At 39.4% G+C, this 25,296-nt stretch overlaps 1 protein-coding gene across 1 annotated transcript in view; it reads left to right on the plus strand.

Moving 5' to 3' along the window:
* Positions 1-13,852: 13,852 nt before the first annotated feature.
* nnt (nicotinamide nucleotide transhydrogenase) overlaps positions 13,853-25,296 on the plus strand; it is a 36,424-nt gene continuing 24,980 nt past the window's right edge. Inside the window, exons 1-7 of the mRNA XM_058415669.1 lie at positions 13,853-13,993; positions 15,285-15,466; positions 19,859-20,088; positions 21,051-21,268; positions 22,650-22,737; positions 22,817-22,905; positions 23,992-24,179. Of these exons, the coding sequence (XP_058271652.1) occupies positions 15,328-15,466; positions 19,859-20,088; positions 21,051-21,268; positions 22,650-22,737; positions 22,817-22,905; positions 23,992-24,179 (952 nt within the window). The 5' untranslated portion in view covers positions 13,853-13,993; positions 15,285-15,327. The remainder of the gene's footprint in view (positions 13,994-15,284; positions 15,467-19,858; positions 20,089-21,050; positions 21,269-22,649; positions 22,738-22,816; positions 22,906-23,991; positions 24,180-25,296) is intronic.

Consider the following 25,296-nt stretch of genomic DNA (forward strand, 5'->3'; position numbering starts at 1 on the left):
GGTGCAGTGTGTTACAGTGTGATAATGTATAATGGTGCAGTGTGTTACAGTGTGATAATGTATAACAGTGCAGTGTGTGTTAGTGTGATAATGTATAACAGTGCAGTGTGTGTTACAGTGTGATAATGTATAACAGTGCAGTGTGTTACAGTGTGATCATGTATAACAGTGCAGTGTGTTACAGTGTGATAATGTATAACGGTGCAGTGTGTGTTACAGTGTGATAATGTATAATGGTGCAGTGTGTTACAGTGTGATAATGTATAACAGTGCAGTGTGTGTTAGTGTGATAATGTATAACAGTGCAGTGTGTGTTACAGTGTGATAATGTATAACAGTGCAGTGTGTGTTACAGTGTGATAATGTATAACAGTGCAGTGTGTGTTACAGTGTGATAATGTATAACAGTGCAGTGTGTGTTACAGTGTGATAATGTATAACAGTGCAGTGTGTTACAGTGTGATCATGTATAACAGTGCAGTGTGTTACAGTGTGATAATGTATAACGGTGCAGTGTGTTACAGTGTGATAATGTATAACAGTGCAGTGTGTGTTACAGTGTGATAATGTATAACAGTGCAGTGTGTGTTACAGTGTGATAATGTATAACAGTGCAGTGTGTGTTAGTGTGATAATGTATAACAGTGCAGTGTGTGTTACAGTGTGATAATGTATAATGGTGCAGTGTGTGTTAGTGTGATAATGTATAACAGTGCAGTGTGTTACAGTGTGATAATGTATAACAGTGCAGTGTGTGTGTTACAGTGTGATAATGTATAACAGTGCAGTGTGTGTTACAGTGTGATAATGTATAACAGTGCAGTGTGTGTTACAGTGTGATAATGTATAACAGTGCAGTGTGTGTTAGTGTGATAATGTATAACAGTGCAGTGTGTGTTACAGTGTGATAATGTATAACAGTGCAGTGTGTGTTACAGTGTGATAATGTATAACAGTGCAGTGTGTGTTACAGTGTGATAATGTATAACAATGCAGTGTGTGTTACAGTGTGATAATGTATAACAGTGCAGTGTGTGTTACAGTGTGATAATGTATAACAGTGCAGTGTGTGTTAGTGTGATAATGTATAACAGTGCAGTGTGTGTTACAGTGTGATAATGTATAACAGTGCAGTGTGTGTTACAGTGTGATAATGTATAACAGTGCAGTGTGTGTTACAGTGTGATAATGTATAACAATGCAGTGTGTGTTAGTGTGATAATGTATAACAGTGCAGTGTGTGTTAGTGTGATAATGTATAACAGTGCAGTGTGTGTGTTACAGTGTGATAATGTATAACAGTGCAGTGTGTGTTAGTGTGATAATGTATAACAGTGCAGTGTGTGTTAGTGTGATAATGTATAACAGTGCAGTGTGTGTTAGTGTGATAATGTATAACAGTGCAGTGTGTGTTAGTGTGATAATGTATAACAGTGCAGTGTGTGTTAGTGTGATAATGTATAACAGTGCAGTGTGTGTTACAGTGTGATAATGTATAACAGTGCAGTGTGTGTTAGTGTGATAATGTATAACAGTGCAGTGTGTGTGTTACAGTGTGATAATGTATAACAGTGCAGTGTGTGTTAGTGTGATAATGTATAACAGTGCAGTGTGTGTTAGTGTGATAATGTATAACAGTGCAGTGTGTGTTACAGTGTGATAATGTATAACAGTGCAGTGTGTGTTAGTGTGATAATGTATAACAGTGCAGTGTGTGTTACAGTGTGATAATGTATAACAGTGCAGTGTGTGTTACAGTGTGATAATGTATAACAGTGCAGTGTGTGTTACAGTGTGATAATGTATAACAGTGCAGTGTGTGTTACAGTGTGATAATGTATAACAGTGCAGTGTGTGTTACAGTGTGATAATGTATAACAGTGCAGTGTGTGTTACAGTGTGATAATGTATAACAGTGCAGTGTGTGTTAGTGTGATAATGTATAACAGTGCAGTGTGTGTGTTACAGTGTGATAATGTATAACAGTGCAGTGTGTGTTAGTGTGATAATGTATAACAGTGCAGTGTGTTACAGTGTGATCATGTATAACAGTGCAGTGTGTGTGTTACAGTGTGATAATGTATAACAGTGCAGTGTGTGTTACAGTGTGATAATGTATAACAGTGCAGTGTGTTACAGTGTGATAATGTATAATGGTGCAGTGTGTTACAGTGTGATAATGTATAACAGTGCAGTGTGTGTGTTACAGTGTGATCATGTATAACAGTGCAGTGTGTGTTAGTGTGATAATGGATAACAGTGCAGTGTGTGTTACAGTGTGATAATGTATAACAGTGCAGTGTGTTACAGTGTGATAATGTATAACAGTGCAGTGTGTGTTACAGTGTGATCATGTATAACAGTGCAGTGTGTGTTACAGTGTGATAATGTATAACAGTGCAGTGTGTGTTACAGTGTGATAATGTATAACAGTGCAGTGTGTGTGTTACAGTGTGATAATGTATAACAGTGCAGTGTGTGTTACAGTGTGATAATGTATAACAGTGCAGTGTGTGTTACAGTGTGATAATGTATAACAGTGCAGTGTGTGTGTTACAGTGTGATAATGTATAACAGTGCAGTGTGTGTTACAGTGTGATAATGTATAACAGTGCAGTGTGTGTTACAGTGTGATAATGTATAACAGTGCAGTGTGTGTTACAGTGTGATAATGTATAACAGTGCAGTGTGTGTTACAGTGTGATAATGTATAACAGTGCAGTGTGTGTTACAGTGTGATAATGTATAACAGTGCAGTGTGTGTTACAGTGTGATAATGTATAACAGTGCAGTGTGTGTTACAGTGTGATAATGTATAACAGTGCAGTGTGTGTTACAGTGTGATAATGTATATCAGTGCAGTGTGTGTTACAGTGTGATAATGTATAACAGTGCAGTGTGTGAGTTACAGTGTGATAATGTATAACAGTGCAGTGTGTGTGTTACAGTGTGATAATGTATAACAGTGCAGTGTGTGTTACAGTGTGATAATGTATAACAGTGCAGTGTGTGTTACAGTGTGATAATGTATAACAGTGCAGTGTGTGTTACAGTGTGATAATGTATAACAGTGCAGTGTGTGTTACAGTGTGATAATGTATAACAGTGCAGTGTGTGTTACAGTGTGATCATGTATAACAGTGCAGTGTGTGTGTTACAGTGTGATAATGTATAACAGTGCAGTGTGTGTGTTACAGTGTGATAATGTATAACAGTGCAGTGTGTGTTAGTGTGATAATGTATAACAGTGCAGTGTGTGTTACAGTGTGATAATGTATAACAGTGCAGTGTGTGTTACAGTGTGATAATGTATAACAGTGCAGTGTGTGTTACAGTGTGATAATGTATAACAGTGCAGTGTGTTACAGTGTGATAATGTATAACAGTGCAGTGTGTTACAGTGTGATAATGTATAACAGTGCAGTGTGTGTTACAGTGTGATAATGTATAACAGTGCAGTGTGTGTTACAGTGTGATAATGTATAACAGTGCAGTGTGTGTTAGTGTGATAATGTATAACAGTGCAGTGTGTGTTACAGTGTGATAATGTATAACAGTGCAGTGTGTTAGTGTGATAATGTATAACAGTGCAGTGTGTGTTACAGTGTGATAATGTATAACAGTGCAGTGTGTTACAGTGTGATAATGTATAACAGTGCAGTGTGTGTTACAGTGTGATAATGTATAACAGTGCAGTGTGTGTTACAGTGTGATAATGTATAACAGTGCAGTGTGTGAGTTACAGTGTGATAATGTATAACAGTGCAGTGTGTGTTACAGTGTGATAATGTATAACAGTGCAGTGTGTGTGTTACAGTGTGATAATGTATAACAGTGCAGTGTGTGTTACAGTGTGATAATGTATAACAGTGCAGTGTGTGTTACAGTGTGATAATGTATAACAGTGCAGTGTGTGTTACAGTGTGATAATGTATAACAGTGCAGTGTGTGTTACAGTGTGATAATGTATAACAGTGCAGTGTGTGTTACAGTGTGATCATGTATAACAGTGCAGTGTGTGTTACAGTGTGATAATGTATAACAGTGCAGTGTGTGTTACAGTGTGATAATGTATAACAGTGCAGTGTGTGTTACAGTGTGATATTGTATAACAGTGCAGTGTGTGTTACAGTGTGATAATGTATAACAGTGCAGTGTGTGTTACAGTGTGATAATGTATAACAGTGCAGTGTGTTACAGTGTGATCATGTATAATGGTGCAGTGTGTTACAGTGTGATAATGTATAATGGTGCAGTGTGTTACAGTGTGATAATGTATAACAGTGCAGTGTGTGTTACAGTGTGATAATGTATAACAGTGCAGTGTGTGTTACAGTGTGATAATGTATAACAGTGCAGTGTGTGTTACAGTGTGATAATGTATAACAGTGCAGTGTGTTACAGTGTGATAATGTATAATGGTGCAGTGTGTTACAGTGTGATAATGTATAATGGTGCAGTGTGTTACAGTGTGATAATGTATAACAGTGCAGTGTGTGTTAGTGTGATAATGTATAACAGTGCAGTGTGTGTTAGTGTGATAATGTATAACAGTGCAGTGTGTGTTACAGTGTGATCATGTATAACAGTGCAGTGTGTGAGTTACAGTGTGATCATGTATAACAGTGCAGTGTGTGAGTTACAGTGTGATCATGTATAACAGTGCAGTGTGTGAGATACAGTGTGATCATGTATAACAGTGCAGTGTGTGAGTTACAGTGTGATCATGTATAACAGTGCAGTGTGTGTGTTACAGTGTGATAATGTATAACAGTGCAGTGTGTGTTACAGTGTGATAATGTATAACAGTGCAGTGTGTGAGTTACAGTGTGATAATGTATAACAGTGCAGTGTGTGTTACAGTGTGATAATGTATAGCAGTGCAGTGTGTGTTACAGTGTGATAATGTATAACAGTGCAGTGTGTTACAGTGTGATCATGTATAACAGTGCAGTGTGTGTTACAGTGTGATAATGTATAACAGTGCAGTGTGTGTTACAGTGTGATAATGTATAACAGTGCAGTGTGTGTTACAGTGTGATATTGTATAACAGTGCAGTGTGTGTTACAGTGTGATAATGTATAACAGTGCAGTGTGTGTTACAGTGTGATAATGTATAACAGTGCAGTGTGTTACAGTGTGATCATGTATAATGGTGCAGTGTGTTACAGTGTGATAATGTATAATGGTGCAGTGTGTTACAGTGTGATAATGTATAACAGTGCAGTGTGTGTTACAGTGTGATAATGTATAACAGTGCAGTGTGTGTTACAGTGTGATAATGTATAACAGTGCAGTGTGTGTTACAGTGTGATAATGTATAACAGTGCAGTGTGTTACAGTGTGATAATGTATAACAGTGCAGTGTGTGTTACAGTGTGATAATGTATAACAGTGCAGTGTGTGTTACAGTGTGATAATGTATAACAGTGCAGTGTGTGTTACAGTGTGATAATGTATAACAGTGCAGTGTGTGTTACAGTGTGATAATGTATAACAGTGCAGTGTGTGTTACAGTGTGATAATGTATAACAGTGCAGTGTGTGTTACAGTGTGATAATGTATAACAGTGCAGTGTGTGTTACAGTGTGATAATGTATAACAGTGCAGTGTGTGAGTTACAGTGTGATCATGTATAACAGTGCAGTGTGTGTTACAGTGTGATAATGTATAACAGTGCAGTGTGTGTGTTACAGTGTGATAATGTATAACAGTGCAGTGTGTGTTACAGTGTGATAATGTATATCAGTGCAGTGTGTGTTACAGTGTGATAATGTATAACAGTGCAGTGTGTGTTACAGTGTGATAATGTATAACAGTGCAGTGTGTGTTACAGTGTGATAATGTATAATGGTGCAGTGTGTTACAGTGTGATAATGTATAACAGTGCAGTGTGTGTTACAGTGTGATAATGTATAACAGTGCAGTGTGTGTTACAGTGTGATAATGTATAACAGTGCAGTGTGTGTGTTACAGTGTGATAATGTATAACAGTGCAGTGTGTGTTACAGTGTGATAATGTATAACAGTGCAGTGTGTGTTACAGTGTGATCATGTATAACAGTGCAGTGTGTGAGTTACAGTGTGATAATGTATAACAGTGCAGTGTGTGTTACAGTGTGATAATGTATAACAGTGCAGTGTGTGTTACAGTGTGATAATGTATAACAGTGCAGTGTGTGAGTTACAGTGTGATCATGTATAACAGTGCAGTGTGTGTTACAGTGTGATAATGTATAACAGTGCAGTGTGTGAGTTACAGTGTGATCATGTATAACAGTGCAGTGTGTGTTACAGTGTGATAATGTATAACAGTGCAGTGTGTGTTACAGTGTGATAATGTATAACAGTGCAGTGTGTGTTACAGTGTGATAATGTATAACAGTGCAGTGTGTGTTACAGTGTGATAATGTATAACAGTGCAGTGTGTGTTACAGTGTGATAATGTATAACAGTGCAGTGTGTGTTACAGTGTGATAATGTATAACAGTGCAGTGTGTGTTACAGTGTGATAATGTATATCAGTGCAGTGTGTGTTACAGTGTGATAATGTATAACAGTGCAGTGTGTGTTACAGTGTGATAATGTATAACAGTGCAGTGTGTGTTACAGTGTGATAATGTATAACAGTGCAGTGTGTGTTACAGTGTGATAATGTATAACAGTGCAGTGTGTGTTACAGTGTGATAATGTATAACAGTGCAGTGTGTGTTACAGTGTGATAATGTATAACAGTGCAGTGTGTGTTACAGTGTGATAATGTATAACAGTGCAGTGTGTGTTACAGTGTGATAATGTATAACAGTGCAGTGTGTGTTACAGTGTGATAATGTATAACAGTGCAGTGTGTGTTACAGTGTGATAATGTATAACAGTGCAGTGTGTGTTACAGTGTGATAATGTATAACAGTGCAGTGTGTGTTACAGTGTGATAATGTATAACAGTGCAGTGTGTGTTACAGTGTGATAATGTATAACAGTGCAGTGTGTGTTACAGTGTGATCATGTATAACAGTGCAGTGTGTGTTACAGTGTGATAATGTATAACAGTGCAGTGTGTGAGTTACAGTGTGATCATGTATAACAGTGCAGTGTGTGTTACAGTGTGATAATGTATAACAGTGCAGTGTGTGTTACAGTGTGATAATGTATAACAGTGCAGTGTGTGTTACAGTGTGATAATGTATAACAGTGCAGTGTGTGTTACAGTGTGATAATGTATAACAGTGCAGTGTGTGTTACAGTGTGATAATGTATAACAGTGCAGTGTGTGTTACAGTGTGATAATGTATAACAGTGCAGTGTGTGTTACAGTGTGATAATGTATAACAGTGCAGTGTGTGTTACAGTGTGATAATGTATAACAGTGCAGTGTGTGTTACAGTGTGATAATGTATAACAGTGCAGTGTGTGTTACAGTGTGATAATGTATAACAGTGCAGTGTGTGTTACAGTGTGATAATGTATAACAGTGCAGTGTGTGTTACAGTGTGATAATGTATAACAGTGCAGTGTGTGAGTTACAGTGTGATAATGTATAACAGTGCAGTGCAGTGTGTTACAGTGTGATAATGTATAACAGTGCAGTGTGTGTTACAGTGTGATAATGTATAACAGTGCAGTGTGTGTTACAGTGTGATAATGTATAACAGTGCAGTGTGTGTTACAGTGTGATAATGTATAACAGTGCAGTGTGTGTGTTACAGTGTGATAATGTATAACAGTGCAGTGCAGTGTGTTACAGTGTGATAATGTATAACGGTGCAGTGTGTGTTACAGTGTGATAATGTATAACAGTGCAGTGTGTGTTACAGTGTGATAATGTACATCAGTGCAGCTTGTGTGTTACAGTGTGATAATGTATATCAGTGCAGTGTGTGTTAAAGTGTGATAATGTATAACAGTGCAGTGTGTGTTACAGTGTGATAATGTATAACAGTGCAGTGTGTGAGTTACAGTGTGATAATGTATAACAGTGCAGTGTGTGTTAATGTGTGATAATGTATAACAGTGCAGTGTGTGTTAAAGTGTGATAATGTATAACAGTGCAGTGTGTGTTAAAGTGTGATAATGTATAACAGTGCAGTGTGTGAGTTACAGTGTGATCATGTGTAACAGTGCAGTGTGTGTTACAGTGTGATAATGTATAACAGTGCAGTGTGTGTTACAGTGTGATAATGTATATCAGTACAGTGTGTGTTACAGTGTGATAGTGTATAACGGTGCAGTGTGTGTTACAGTGTGATAATGTATATCAGTACAGTGTGTGTTACAGTGTGATAATGTATAACAGTGCAGTGTGTGTTACAGTGTGATAATGTATAACGGTGCAGTGTGTGTTACAGTGTGATAATGTATAACAGTGCAGTGTGTGTTAAAGTGTGATAATGTATAACAGTGCAGTGTGTGTTAAAGTGTGATAATGTATAACAGTGCAGTGTGTGTTAAAGTGTGATAATGTATAACAGTGCAGTGTGTGTTACAGTGTGATAATGTATAACAGTGCAGTGTGTGTTAAAGTGTGATAATGTATAACGGTGCAGTGTGTGTTACAGTGTGATAATGTATATCAGTACAGTGTGTGTTAAAGTGTGATAATGTTTAACAGTGCAGTGTGTGTGTTACAGTGTGATAATGTATAACAGTGTAGTGTGTGTTAGAGTGTGATAATGTATAACAGTGCAGTGTGTGTTACAGTGTGATCATGTATAACAGTGCAGTGTGTGTTACAGTGTGATAATGTATAACAGTGCAGTGTGTGTTACAGTGTGATCATGTATAACAGTGCAGTGTGTGTTACAGTGTGATAATGTATAACAGTGCAGTGTGTGTTACAGTGTGATAATGTATAACAGTGCAGTGTGTTACAGTGTGATAATGTATAACAGTGTGTGTGTGTTACAGTGTGATAATGTATAACAGTGCAGTGTGTGTTACAGTGTGATAATGTATAACAGTGCAGTGTGTGTTAAAGTGTGATAATGTATAACAGTGTGTGTGTGTTACAGTGTGATAATGTATAACAGTGCAGTGTGTGTTACAGTGTGATCATGTATAACAGTGCAGTGTGTGTTACAGTGTGATAATGTATAACAGTGCAGTGTGTGTTACAGTGTGATAATGTATAACAGTGCAGTGTGTGTTACAGTGTGATAATGTATAACAGTGCAGTGTGTTACAGTGTGATAATGTATAACAGTGCAGTGTGTGTTACAGTGTGATAATGTATAACAGTGCAGTGTGTGTTACAGTGTGATAATGTATAACGGTGCAGTGTGTGCTACAGTGTGATAATCTATATCAGTGCAGTGTGTGTTACAGTGTGATAATGTATAACAGTGCAGTGTGTGTTAAAGTGTGATAATGTATAACAGTGCAGTGTGTGTTACAGTGTGATAATGTATATCAGTGCAGTGCAGTGTGTTACAGTGTGATAATGTATAACAGTGCAGTGTGTGTTACAGTGTGATAATGTATAACAGTGCAGTGTGTGTGTTACAGTGTGATAATGTATAACAGTGCAGTGTGTGTTACATTGTGATAATATATAACAGTGTAGTGTGTGTTACAGTGTGATAATGTATAACAGTGCAGTGTGTGTTACAGTGTGATAATATATAACAGTGTAGTGTGTGTTACAGTGTGATAATGTATAACAGTGCAGTGTGTGTGTTACAGTGTGATCATGTATAACAGTGCAGTGTGTGTTACAGTGTGATAATGTATAACAGTGCAGTGTGTGTGTTACAGTGTGATAATGTATAACAGTGCAGTGTGTGTTACATTGTGATAATATATAACAGTGTAGTGTGTGTTACAGTGTGATAATGTATAACAGTGCAGTGTGTGTTACAGTGTGATAATATATAACAGTGTAGTGTGTGTTACAGTGTGATAATGTATAACAGTGCAGTGTGTGTTACAGTGTGATCATGTATAACAGTGCAGTGTGTGTTACAGTGTGATAATGTATAACAGTGCAGTGTGTGTGTTACAGTGTGATAATGTATAACAGTGCAGTGTGTGTTACATTGTGATAATATATAACAGTGTAGTGTGTGTTACAGTGTGATAATGTATAACAGTGCAGTGTGTGTTACAGTGTGATAATATATAACAGTGTAGTGTGTGTTACAGTGTGATAATGTATAACAGTGCAGTGTGTGTGTTACAGTGTGATCATGTATAACAGTGCAGTGTGTTACAGTGTGATCATGTATAACAGTGCAGTGTGTGTGTTACAGTGTGATCATGTATAACAGTGCAGTGTGTGTTACAGTGTGATAATGTATAACAGTGCAGTGTGTGTTACAGTGTGATAATGTATAACAGTGCAGTGTGTGTTACAGTGTGATAATGTATAACAGTGTAGTGTGTGTTACAGTGTGATAATGTATAACAGTGCAGTGTGTGTTACAGTGTGATAATGTATAACAGTGTAGTGTGTGTTACAGTGTGATAATGTATAACAGTGCAGTGTGTGTTACAGTGTGATAATGTATAACAGTGCAGTGTGTGTTACAGTGTGATCATGTATAACAGTGCAGTGTGTGTTACAGTGTGATAATGTATAACAGTGTAGTGTGTGTTACAGTGTGATAATGTATAACGGTTGAACTGTTTGGGTGGCATTTATTTCCTTTTAAAATGTAATTTTTCGGTTGGAAAAATCCCAGATAAACTGGCAAACTTTCATAAGCAGGCTCTGCTGGCTTGGCAATACATCTATAAACATAACTTTTCACTGCAGCAATATTTTATATGGAATAATAAAGATATCTTGTACAAAAAAAAGTCAGTCTTTAATCAGACATGGTACGACAATGGAATTCTTACTGTTAGTCAGCTGCTTAATGAACAGGGTCTACTTTTAACATATTTTGAATTTCTCAATAAATTTATTGATTCCTGTGAGACCAAAAGAATACTCTATTATTTTTGATGCAGTTCCTGGTAAAGTTTTATCATTATTACGAAATCCTGGATTTTCTCCTGTAAACGTTGATCTTCAAATCAGTTTTTGTAGTGATACAATATTTAATGGGGAAATTAATATAGTAATAGATAAATGTAATAACAAATATCCATCCATCCATCCATTGTCTATACCCGCTTTATTCCTAATTAGGGTCACGGGGGTCTGCTGGAGTCTATCCCAGCGCACATAGGGCGTAAGGCAGGGGTACACCCTGGACAGGTCACCAGTCCATCGCAGGGCCACTTATAGACAAATAACCACACACACTCACACTCACTCCTATGGGCAATTTAGAATAACCAATCATACCTAATGTACATGTTTTTGGACTGTGGGAGGAAACTGGAGTACCCGGAGTAAACCCATGCAGACACGGGGAGAACATGCAAACTCCACACAGAATAATAACTAATATATTAAAAATATTTTAAAAACAAACTATTTGCCTTGCTCTACAATGTTCTTGTCTTCACACATTTTCTCACTTTATATTCTTTGAATGTTTATTTGTTTATTTTGTACTTGTTGCGAGTTGTTTATGCTTGTACAAATATGTATGTAATTTTTGCATAATAAAATAAAAAATAAAAAAAAGTTGGAGCTGAGTTTAAGGAAGTAAATGTTTGAATATAGAAACCCCTGGTCAATCAGCTCCCCCTACTGGTCATTTGTGTCTTATCTCTCAACCGGCAATTTTTTTTAATATATAAATGTTGAATATTGAAGGGACAGTTTTTGGGGATGACCCCTTCCTGTTCCAATATGACTGCACACCAGTGCACAAAGCAAGGTCCATAAAGACATGGATGAGCGAGTTTGGTGTGGTGGAACTTGACTGGCCTGCACAGAGTCCAGAACACCTTTGGGATGAATTAGAGCAGAGACTGCGAGCCAGGCCAAAACTGGGACATCTGGCTTTACATGCACATGAATTTAATATGGAGTTGGCCCACACTTTGCAGCTATAACAGCTTCAATTATTCTGTAAAGGCTTTCCACAAGGTTTAGGTGTTTATGGGAATTTTTGACCATTCCTCTAGAAGTGCACTTGTGCGGTCAGACACTTATGTTGAACGAGAAGGCCTGGCTTGCATTCTCTGCTCTAATTCATCCTAAAGGTGTTCTGTCGGGTTGAGGTGAAGACTGTAAAGATTAAATTGTCGACCCATATAAGATAAAAACCTATGTTACCCAGTAAGCCACAGCAATGACTGTAAGTAGGTAGTCCAGATACAATGAAGTTCTCTGCAAACATTAGGGTGAAAGATGCACAAATGAGGTTATTAAAAAGAAAATGTCCAGTAGCAGTAAGCAGCAAGAGAAATATGTGCAAGGGTCCTGAAAGGATTCCTAGTTATAATCACAGCGTCAGCGAGAAAATTCTGAAGCCGGTCACACAAATTAAAGGCATAAGCTTTACACTTATTTATGGAAGATTTAAATATTAGCTAGTTCTCAGCCTTTAGAAAGGTAAGGTGTGTGCATGTGCCACTCACTACATTTAGAGAAACCCACCATGTAAAAACTGGGTGTGAGGTGATAATAAGCACCATGTACACAAATCCCCACTCGTTCACACATAGGGTCAATTTAGCAGAGCTAATCCACTGGCTCCACTGTTTTAGGAGGTGGAAGGAGATGGACATGAGATGGACATGAAAAACTTTCTCAGGATTGAACCTGGAGCTCTCATTTTCATTAAGTGCTTTGTCCTGGGTAGGGTTGCAGTGGATCCAGAGTTTATCCTGAAAAAAATACTGAGGGATTTGTGAGAATACATGCTGGATGGGATGCCAGTTTATCTTAAGGTTCCATCAACACACAGATTTACACCTTGGGGCAATTTTCAGCCATTAACCCTCCTTGCCAATGTGTTATGGGAGGAACCAGGGCCACTGGAGCTGTGTGGTGGGAATGATACCAGTAAAGGTTCTGATTGTGTGTGTGTTTTTATTTTAAGAAAACATGTTTGACTGGGGTTCAAATCCTGCCCTGTGTGTGTATTTTTAATGTTCTCCCTATGCTTCAAGAGTTTCCTGTGGGTACTCGTTTCCATCCCAAGTCCAAAGACATGAATTGTAGGTTGACTGACACCTCTAAATTGCCTGTATCATATTGAAGTAGTGTGTGTTTGTGATTGTGCACTGTGGTGAGCTGGCATGTTGACCAAGATGTCCCCTTCCTTGTGCACCGAGTCCATGGGGACACATGGAAAAGTGTATTGGAACATGTTTGCTTGGGGTTTCGATTTCTGACTGGGGTTCAAATCCCGCCCTGTATGTGGATTTTTAATGTTCTCCCTATGCTTCAGGGGAAAAATGTATTGGAACATGTTCGCCTTGCGTGCTGGGGGTTCGATTCCTGCCCTGTGTGTGGATTTTTTTAATGTTCTCCCTATGCTTCACGTGTTTCCTGTAGGTACTCCGTCCCAAATCCATGACATGAATTGAATTGGTTTACTGACACCTCGAGATTGCCTGTAACATTTAGAAGTAGTGTGTCCTGTGATGGGTTGGCACTCTGTCCCCTTCTTTGTGCAGATGGGATCATCAATGTGTAAGATCAAATTTATGGATGTATTATAATCATTTAAAGGTTTATAGAGTATGTGTGTGGGGGTTGCCCACTTTAGCAACCTCAATTCATTGTCATATCGCGGTATGAACGATTATCGGTACATGCCTAGGGTTTATTTTTCCTTGACTGCAACCAAACTTATTAGAAGACAAGGCAGCTGCGGCTCACATGACAGAACCCATAAACCCTTAGCTTCAGTCTAAACGAAGCTCATTTTGTAAAACAAAACACCACATAGACAGCCACGACCACGAATGAATGAAAATAAGCGAGTGAATCCCGCTCTTTTTAAAACTTATCACCGTGTAAAGGTGGTGTTTATCTCTGATAAGGCTAACGACTAGCCAATAAAAAGCGAGAAGGGAAGCTGGGGCTTATTTTGCCTCCAACTTCCGCCTAGCATCTTTGGCTTCACCTCTCTGTGTGCAGCAGTAAAGGTTAGTCCCTTCATACCGGCGTCCTTTAACCAAACACTGCTGCTTTTCTTTTCCAGCTGGCCTTTAATAGCAATCAGGATTTTTAATCGATCTGAATGGAAGTACTTTTATGATCGATTTGTAGTCGAGCAAAGCAAATTGATCTTTGAATCGAGTTAGCAGGTTAGCAAGCTAGTGTGCAGCTCAGTTGGCGCTTGTTATGTATGAGTGTGTGTCCGTGTGTATTTATGGCGCCCGCCTCTGTACTGCACTGCACAATCAAAACACACCTAAACATTATATTAAAGTAATCAGGACATACAGATTAACAGGATTTCTAAAAGAATGGCTACAGATCCCAGCAAGATTTATTTTCAGGCGATTCCAATGTGTTATGTGATTTGGTCAAGGTCAAAAAAAAAAAAAAAGCTGTCATCTGTCCTGATGATATAAACAGAGAGAATAACTTCTACTTTCATTTCTCTAAGTTTTTTTAATAATTGCATGTGATCTAAAGTCATATTTGTAAGCTTCTTGGTCCATATCGAGCACTTATTCATTTTAGATTCATTTGGTCAACCATCAAGTTGACCTGTGTTCATTATTATTATTATTAATTTATTAATTAATTAATTAATTAATTTTTTTGATCTTGTCCTTCACGTGCAAAGTTACAAAATCACGTTTTTATATTGCAATTTATATTGTTATATCTTGAGTGTGTAACGTTTTAACACTTTCCAGATGGATTTGTAAACCGATCCCCGGCTAAATGTATTTGTCTTTTTATTTTTTATTTTATTAGGGTCGTTTAAATAAGCCTGTGATCCTTTCAACACCATGGGAATCTTAAGGAAGATGAAGACATTTTTTTGTTTTCACATTCTGTGTCCTTTTGCTTAAAAAAAAAATAATAATAATAATAATATTTAAAAAAAAAAGGCTCCTGGAATTTTTTTCCCCCTGAGAATTCAGATCCGAGAACCTTGAACCTGAGTGCTGAGTCTATAAACCTGTCTCTTATCTCTGTACACTATTACTATCCGCTGATATCATGAGATATCAGAGTGTACATGTGTGCCCTTGTTCACTTTTGTGAGCTATTTTTTTTTTTTTTTTGGGCTGTTGCTTTATCCAGCCCTTTAACTTCCTCTATGGCTTGTGCAAGGGGATACGGGTATGCAGACACGTGTTCGAGTACATTTTATGAATGTGTGACCTCGTGGTAGATCTGCTGAGCTGGGGTTGGTGGGAGTGTGCAAGGCATGCTGGGATAGGTCAGTGTGGCTGAGTTCACTCTGTGTGTGTGCAGGAGGAGGGTCGAACCGGCTGCCCAGCTCCTCCTTGTGTCTCCGATGGCGAGTGTTCTGCGTGTGGTTGCCAGCAGCTGCTCCAGCCCTCTCTTCACTGGACTGGCCTCGGTCCGAACTGCAAAAGTGCCATGTGTGCGCTTCTTCAGGACCCACCAGGCTCTGGCGCGCTCTGCTAGCCTAGGTAAAAAAAAAACAAAAACAAAACTATGCTCTTCACCAAGTAGTACAGCTTCTCTAATCTGTGTAATATGAGCTGACTTCAATTGTGTGTAGTAAGTGGAGGGAATGACTTCTGCTTAAGGAGGTTAAAACTCTAAACTCTAGTCTAAATCCTTATGACTTTGGCACTGTCCTCTGTGTGTGTTTGTGTGTGTTGTCTTCTACTTTAAGTTGCCACTAACCATAAAACCTTGTGAAGGTCACCATGTCCCGTGTCACTCCGTCCCCGCCTGTGTCCTTGTTCTGCCGCTTTTACCTGCTTGCAGTGACGTTGTTCCTGGCTCCGAATGAATGAGCAGTCCTGCGCACATGGACTGCTTCTGTGTGTGTCTGAGACGTTCTATTAATGGCTGGCGTTCTTTCAGCAGGGCAGGAATGGTAATGACAGCTGAGGACGGTTATTTCTGGCACCATGTCAGTCGGGTTTGAAGCCAGGGTCATCTCCGAGCTCATACGCGAGGCTAGTGTGTGCTAAGACTAAGACATGTGCGATAGCGACAGTGTGCTTTGCTCTTGGTTTCTGATCATTGTTTAAAGACAATAGACGAAGCTTTCATAGAAATGACCCCTGCTGCCAAAACAAACATAAAAAGCCTCGCTCTGTCAGTTAGGACACGAAACAAGCTGTTATGCATACGTTAGATATACATTGAATTGAAGTGACTAGAGATCGTTCATTTTAAAATGAAAGCTGGTTACGTCTGGCGACGTGAGCGACTGCAACCATCAGTGATGCAACAAAGTCGAACTTTTATGCAAATATGGAGCGACCCATTGCAGTGACTATCGGTGGGAGTGATGACCGTAGAGCACATGTGATCCATGACAAAGAGCACACACTGCTTTTCCTTCATCTCATAAGATATGATGCTGATACAGTAATACCTCGCAGATCCGTGTCTCACGATTCACGGCTTCACTGATCCGCGAAATTTTCTTTGGAACTTAACTGTGTTTGAATGTTTTATTTTAGTGGTGAGAAAACTAAAACCATTACCATGCCAACCAGTAGTACAAACACCTACTGGTGACTGGACACTTGCAGAGATAATCACTGTGTGAACTTCAGGCGTAACGCACATCAGAGAGATTAATAACTGTTGTATAATTCAAGCCTCCGTTAACCTTACAGTACATTTGCATTATATTTGCATTTCTCTCCTCTGTGAAGTGGTTTTAGGGGTTTGGTGTTGCTCCATGCCATTATCACACTGGAACAGAGGGTGGGATTAAAATTTAGAAGGCGGCGCTGTGTGTTAGAAATTATTTGGATTTCGATAGAGTCAGTATCTAATATTGATGTTTCTGCTAAATGGTATAATTAAGCATAATAATAATAATAATAATAATAATAATGGGGTGGTGGTAACTCATGTGGTTGAGGCTCTTGGTCATTGATCAAGGTTCAAGCCCCAGCACTGCCACCTTAATTGGGCCCTTGAGCAAGGCCCCCAAACCACCCTGCTCCAGGGGTGCTGCATTCTGGCTGACCCTGTGCACTGATCACAACCCCCAAGGATGGGATATGTGAAGAAAGAATTTCACAGTGCAGTAATATATGTATATATACAGTGAAATTCTATAACGGCTACTTAACTTAATTCATCTGTCTTCTGAAATGGAAAGATAATTGTTGTTTATTTCCCTGGAACGAATCTCTACGACATGCTGGAACTAGTAGATCAGACAATGACTAATTAGACAAATTCTGTCATAGAGGTAAGTAATGAGCTGTGCATATGCACTTGCTAGTCTCCAGACCTGTTTTCTCTGAGGTAAGAAGCTCACTGATTCATTTTGTTTACTAGAGAAAATGATGTTACATTAAGTTGCTGATTCTTTTTTATCCTCTAACACTGTCCAAAACTTTATGTAAAAAAAGGAAAGTGTATTATTAATGTTTTTTATAGTTTACATTTCACATTTACAGAAAGTGAGTCATTGCTTTATGGAAGTATATAATAATATATTATAAGTCGTGTTATTCAGAGGTTTCAGTGTAGTTAAACTTTCAGCTGAAAAGAAAGAGCTCATGCACCAAAATATGGTTCTGACAACAATAGAAGTTTACACTGTTTTTTTTTTTTTTATAGTAAAGATCTTTGGCTGCTATCGTGGTGTTTCTTGCACACCAGAAGTAGCTAGCTGTTTGTCACGTCTCATATCAGACAGAAGACAGCTTTCGAAACCATATGATGTGGGAGAAAATAGGGGTCAGAGCAGAAGGTTGTCGGTTCATATTCGGGTCACATGCTTAATCATCTGTGCTAAAATGTGGTTACATGAGTTGACACCAGTTACAGCAGCAATATGCAAACAATCACTCACGAGTCTCTCTCTCGCTCGCTCTCTCTCTCTCACACTCATTTATCACACATCACCCAGCTCCTCTGTCGTGAACCCTTGAGCCTCACGGTCGTCCTTTTAAATAAAACAACTAACAGTTAAAAATACTTGTAATTGTTAACAGACGAATGCTTAATTTACAGGTAAATGAAACTCAAAAGCCGAGTGTACAGCACTTTCACCATCCAGATTTCCCATGGCCTTGATCCGATGTGTATTTATCTTCTGATAGTCTCTTACTTGTTAAAGTGTTTTTAATAAAAGCCAATAACAGTGTGTTATGTGGTGTTTAACTACTGGTACGGTTCCTTAAAGCCACTGTCACTCAACCAGTACAACCACTCAGCCAATGCCACCTCCGCCCAGTGGAGTGAACTAGAGATTTTTAATTTTTTGGCACGCAAAAAAGCCGCCTTCTGGAATCAGACAGAAAATGACGCCTTGTTTGTCATCAGACAAGTGATTGGCTTAAACTGCTATAGGCCTCAACAGGAAGTTTCAAAGAGAGTTGGGGCTCCGTGTTTAAAACATGACTCAGAGTTTTGGTTTTGTGTTTATAACTTCTCTAGCTCTGAGTCATGTCTCACTGGTGAGTTTTAAGCAAAGGAGATTTGCAGCCATGCCCTAGTCGCATGTCTACCCCAGGGGTCCCTAGGCACAAGGTAAGAGTACCATGCACAGGCTGGCATTAAAGCACACACACACCTGTTTACACAATTTAGAGATGCCAGTCAGTCTATAGCGCATGTCTTTAGACTGGGGAAGAAATCAGAACACCCGATCAATTGTTGGTGCAGCGTTCATCTGAATGTAATAGTTTATTTAACCTCATTCTTTAAAATATCTAATCTATAAAAGCCTCTAATCTACAGTAGGAGGACACATGAAAATGCTAATCAGTGGTTCTGACAGTGTGGTCTGTGAAGCTCCAGGGCTAGAGCATAGAGTCTGTATTTTATTTGTTCTTTTTTTGGTAGTGGAAACCTCAACCCACTTTTCCAAACGTTATTATACTTCTTTTTAAAACACATTTAACTGGAATTGAATGAGTTTTTAGCCCAAACCATGCTAATGCAAAAGCAAATGGGTTTGTACCTGCTGTATTCTTCCAGTGGAAATTTCCAGAATGTAAAAAAAACCCTTCAGTATATAGCAGAAATATTATTACCCCTTTATATAATAAGCCTGTAATGTACGAGGATATTCGTAAAATAAACGTGTACAAAGGGGATGTGTAGAATTTTTTTGTTGTAAAAGGAGCTCCTGTTCTAAAACTTCTATAGGAAATGGGGTCAGAGCCGCTGAATGCATTTGTTGGCTTTTGAGGAGTATTTATACGCTGCTGGAGGAAATTTCAGGAATTCCATGCAACAGTAAGAGTCACAAGATTTTTGCGCAGTAGCTATAGGCTTTGTTTGAGTGAGTAAAAAGTGCATTTATTTAGGGTGACTCTTCTAAACTTAGCTACATCTTTAAACACTGTCAGATTTTCCACGTGTGTCAAGCTTGTGTATGTGTATAATTTATTATATATATATAACTGAATTTTTATAAAATTTGTTTTTATTTATTTTTTTTTTACAGTACGTGGATTTTTATACTTGTTCAGTAGTAAAAAAAAAAATAAATAAAAAATGGTGACTGATTTAACATACTTTATCTGTATAAATGTCATTGCACATTTTATTTAGCTCTATTTAGCAATAAAGTCCTGAGCTTGATGCTGCTCTTGATGATGTAGTGTATAAACAGCAAGCGTGTTTTGTAGCAAGCATAAGGGCAGCTGACCCAAGTGCACAGAGTGAGCACAAGGTAAATTGCAAAGGGAAAGGAAGCTGAAAGTGCTCTCTCTCACACAGCAGTTCCTGTGCACACTTCTTTCCTGCTCTACATGCTTAAATACCCTTGCATGCACAGTTCACAGCACCTTCTGCTCCTTTCCCAAAGTGGTATCGAGAACCACAGGTTTGAAGCCCAGTAACAAACGGAGGCTTCTTCCTTTCTGCAGGTATTCCTTACAAACAGCTGACGGTCGGCGTTCCTAAGGAGATCTTTGAGAATGAGCTCCGGGTGGCACTCTCACCCGCAGGGGTGGATGCTCTCGTCAAGCAGGGCTTCAACGTGGTGGTGGAGTCGGGTGCCGGAGAGTCCGCCAAGTTCCCCGATGAGCTGTACGCCAAAGCTGGAGCGACTGTCAAGGGAGTCAAAGATGTGCTGTCCTCTGACATTGTGGTTAAGGTGAGTGGTTTAATTATAGATGTGAGGTAGAATACATAATCTTGTTCTCAGGGTATCTCTGGTTTGTTATGATTAAAGTGCTCTGTATTTCCTTTACTCAGTGGACCTTGTTATAAAACTTTTAGATGCAGTGCACAGTGTTAAATGATCCGCAGAAGAGTTTATTACATTAGTCAGAGAGAACAGTGTGTCCCATCAAATATCCAGCCATGTTTATCAAAAACAAGACAGAGATGTAATAAAATGTTCAAACCGCAGCTGAACCCACTGTTTAGCCCCGAGAGTCCTAAAGCGCTGGACTAATATTAATAATGAGTACGTTTGATTGACAGCCGTTGGTTTGAGATTCAGGCTGCTTACTAGAACTGCACAAGCACAGAATGAAGTAGATGTCCAGCCTCTCCGCTGTCACCCAAATGAAGATGGGTTCCCTTTTGAGTCTGGTTCTTCCCAAGGTTTCTTCCTCATACCATCTAAGGGAGCTTTTCCTTGCCTCAGTCACCTCGGGCTTGCTCACTTGGGATAATATCTAGGACTGTTTGTCTGTTTATATGTTTGTTGTTTTCTTATGTTGTTTCTCATGTAAAGCTGCTTTGAGACAATGCTCTTTGTTAAAAGTGCTATACAAATAAAATTTAATTAAATTGAGTTGAATTTTTACCAAGCTCTCACATGCTCCATGGAGGTGCTTTACATGAGGTGCTTGTACGATATAATTAGCCCCGCCCACAAATAGAAAAATTGTCACTTTCACATCTCACAAGTAATTTTTCAGGTTTTATGGTGCTGATTGACTTCCTTGAGCGTTAATTTACTATATTGAACGTTTCTGTCTGTTTTGAAATCTGATGCTTACTCTACAGGCTGGATTTGCAAGGTAGCATTAGTTTGTCATTTAATTTAAACACTTATGTTTAGTTAACCCCCTGTTTTTTCTTCCCTCCAACTCCTTCCCGCCACAGGTTCGTGCCCCCATGCTGAACCCAGCTCTGGGTGTACACGAGACAGACCTGATGAAGGAAGGCGCCACTCTGGTGAGCTTTATCTACCCGGCTCAGAACCCGGAGCTGATGGATCGTTTGGCTAAGTGCAAAGCCACAGTGCTGGCCATGGACCAGGTGCCCCGTGTCACCATCGCTCAAGGCTACGATGCCCTCAGCTCTATGGCCAACATCGCTGGGTGAGTTGCTCACAGCTGTCTCTGGGCCTCTTTTGCCACATGGAAAGTTGTGAATAATGGAACGAGCTTCTGAGACATTACTTCATGCCTCGCCTCACTCTAAAGGGCCGGTACACTGATCTGTACCAATTATTGTCCGCCCTAGTGCGAACACAAAGCTTTAATCTGTCCTGACGTTTTGAAGGTTGGTTTTCAAGTCCACTTTTCTTTTAGCTGACACAAATTGTTCTCCCTTAAATCAAATGGTTGCTTTACCTCCACAACTCTGCAGTTTTGGAGTGACTATAGATCGGGGTAAATGTTGAATCTGGGAGCTTGATCAGTAGAACCTGCACACTAGACAAGCTTGCATGCCTGGACAAGTGATGGTGATGAGCAAAATCTTTCTTGCCGTGCACCTGTGCATTTTCAAGTAAGGATAAAGGTGTAGAGATATCCCGTGACTTTTTTAGGTTGTTTCTCGGGCTTTGTAAAAGGAATAAAACAGTTAAAAAAGTTAATGACCATCGTGGCATGATGAAGTGGAGTTGATTATTTTCCTGTAACAGCATCTCTGAGTCTTTTCAAATCTTATGAATTTTTAATTTACTAAAGAATGACCCATTTGTAGTGTCGTGGAATGTTGGTTTAAGCAGTTAGTTCTTTACATTATGGCAGATGTAAACAGTTGTCGCCTTCCCATCTTGGTTATGAAGATGGCGTCTATAAACTTCTCTGTCCTGAAGACTTTCTCATACCTCAAAATATATCTGTGACTGTTACAGAGACTCCCTGAAGACGCTTTAAATATAAGTGTTTGAAAAAGTTGAACCTTATCAAAAAATTTCACACTTTTTAGAAAAAAAGTGTTTATGTACACTGATCAGGCATAACATTATGACCACCTGCCTATTATTGTGTTGGTCCCCCTTTTGCTGCCAAAACAGCTCTGATCTCTCGAGGCCCCCCCTCGCAACTCACAGTACTTAAAGGATTCTTTTGATAGATACTGACCACTGCAGACCGGGAACACCCCACAAGAGCTGCAGTTTTGGAGATGCTCTGATCCAGTGGTCTAGCCATCACAATTTGGCCCTTAGTCAAACTCGCTCAAATCCTTACGCTTGCCCATTTTTCCTGCTTCTAACACATCAACTTTGAGGACAAAATGTTCACTTGCTGCCTAATATATCCCACCCACTAACAGGTACCATGGTGAGGAGATCATCAGTCTTATTCACTTCACCTGTCAGTGGTCATAATGTTATGGCTGATTGGTGTATACATACATTTAACTGCTATTATAGAAATAAAAACATCTCAGAATCAGTAATAAGAATCCAGACTTCATTTTCTTACATCTTTCTTACATGTGTTCAATGTGATCTGTTTTTTTCGGCAGATATAAAGCCGTGGTCCTGGCAGCAAACAACTTTGGCCGCTTCTTCACCGGTCAGATCACCGCTGCAGGAAAAGTCCCCCCCGCTAAGGTAAGACAGTCCTGTGCATCTGATATTTGTGTGCATTCTTGTTTAGTGGTATTTCATGTCCTGTTGTTTTGTCTGTAAGGTGCTCATCATTGGAGGGGGTGTGGCCGGATTGGCTGCTGCAGGAACTGCTCGGGCCATGGGTGCCATCGTCAGGGGCTTTGACACAAGGTACTAAACCTGTGCAGCTGCTGATGTTAGTCTGTCACATTCGATCAGTCTGAGCATTAAAGGATGACAGCCAAGGCTTAATTAGCTGCATTCTTAAGTAGTCCTTACAGGCTTATCTTTTGTCCAGGTTAAAAAAAAAAGCTACTCCTTGAGGGACTGTCTATATGCATTATATTGCCAAAAGTTTTAGGACGTCTGCCTTTACATGCATATGAATGTAATGTGAGGTTGTCCCACCCTTTGCAGCTATAACAGCTTCAACTCTTCTGGGAAGGCTTTCCACAAGGGTTAGGAGTGTGTTTATGGGGATTTTTGACCATTCCTCTAGAAGCACATTTGTGAGGTCAGGCACTGATGTTGGAGGAGAAGGCCTGACTCACAGTCTCCACTCTAATTCATCCCAAAGGTGTTCTATCAGGTTGAGGCCAGGACCTTGCTTTGTGCACTGGTGTGCAGTCATGTTGGAACAGGAAGGGGTCATCCCCAAACTGTTCCCACTAAGTTGGGAGCATGAAATTGTCTAAAATGTCTTGGTATGCTGAAGCATTAAGAGTTCCTTTCACTGGAAGTAAGGGGCCGAGCCCAACTCCTGAAAAAGAACACCTGAATTCGATGATTTGGAGGGGTGTCCCAAAACTTTTGGCAATATAGTGTATCTCCTGATTAAAGATTATAATTTGCTCTCATGTCAGTCCTTTTACAGAAGCCATTTAAAGATTTAATGAGAGCCCTGTTGAACTTAGCCTTCATTCACATCAAATGAGAGTCACAAACAAATTCCTCATGCCTGCTAAACTGTACTTTATATTTGAAATCCAGTGCATCAAATGTAAACCCCTGGAATTTAAATTCTGCTGCCCTTCCTGTGCTTTGCCACTAGATGGCGGTGCTGTCCTGCCTGTGTAAGAGCTTGTGCTGTTGCTTCTCTCCTGTTCACCCGAGTGTTTAGAAAGAGTGAAGTTTTGAATGAAAAATGTAAAAATCTCCTGCTTCAATCTTGGTTAACAAATTGCTTGACAAATTGTACCCAGTGGTTAATGAAGGTTCTTGTGATATTTGACCTTTTCCACACACACACACCTGAAGAGCTGCAGCCTTGGAGCAGTTCAAGTCATTAGGAGCCGAGCCGCTGGAGGTGGACGTGAAGGAGTCTGGAGAAGGCCAGGGCGGATATGCTAAAGAGATGTCCAAGGAGTTCATCGAGGCTGAGATGAAGCTGTTTGCCAAACAGTGTTTGGATATTGATATCCTCATCAGCACTGCTCTTATCCCGGGTAAGCGCACACACACACACCTGTCTCATAAAGCCACAGGTCACACTGTTCATCACACCATTAAGATCTTTTGGCACGTTGCACGTCTTTGCCACATATGCCTGTTGAACATCACTAAAATCACACCGTCAATAAGGAAATGCATACTTTTCCCTTATTAGGAGGTGATATACTGCATCTATTCTATTTCAGCGTATATTGCCCATGTATGGGATTATCACATATAGATATTTTTGTTCCACCTCATTGTCACAGCTTTTTATTTTAGAATGTTTTTGCAGATCATGGCCCTCAACAGGTTTTAACTATCACTGAAGATGAATGGATGATTTTTTAAAAATTTTATTTATTTATTTTGTGCGTTTTCCGGCTCGGATACTTCTGTACCGGGTCAGTACGTTCATTAGGATCACTAATTCATTCTTATTTATATTTTTTGGGTGCTGTATTTTCTTATTCCTGTGAATAGTGAATAGCTGATGTCACCAGGAGCATTATTACTTGGTACACTACAGCCGTGTTTACCAGGAGAAACAAATTCATACATAAGAAGAGCAAAAGCATCCTTTCATTACTCCCCATCACCGTTATCCAGCTGTGTCACAATAGTGGAGACGACAAGTCCTGTGCTCAGAGTCTTACGATACATTACAGCAGGAGATGTAGTAGGTTGTAGTAGATGTAGAAGGTTGTGAGTTCGAATCCCAGGTCCACCAAGCTGCCACTGCTGGGCCCCTGAGTGATGATCAATCACGCAGTTGTATAAAATGAGAGAAAAATGTAAGTCGCTCTGGATAAATGCCAGATAATGATAAACTGTATGACGCAGTGGCACACAGTCATATCACTGTCCTTAGGTAGAGGTGAAGTTTCGGCTATATTTCTCACTGCATCACTAGCAGCAGGCAGCTGAACAGCATTGTTGGTAACGCCATATTGAGAATAAACAGAGGAGAGCAAAAAACCTACTCAGTTTGATGTTGTGCAGTAAGTATTCCTTGTAGAGATTGATATGCAGTGCTGGATTTTTCCCTTACATGAGAAATGTATTTAAATGTAACCAGATGTAACTGTGATATGGAGTGCTAATTCCCTTTCTTGATGTAGTCCATTATAA

The sequence above is a fragment of the Hemibagrus wyckioides genome, linkage group LG18, assembly GCF_019097595.1.
Source record: "Hemibagrus wyckioides isolate EC202008001 linkage group LG18, SWU_Hwy_1.0, whole genome shotgun sequence".
NCBI lineage: Eukaryota > Metazoa > Chordata > Actinopteri > Siluriformes > Bagridae > Hemibagrus > Hemibagrus wyckioides.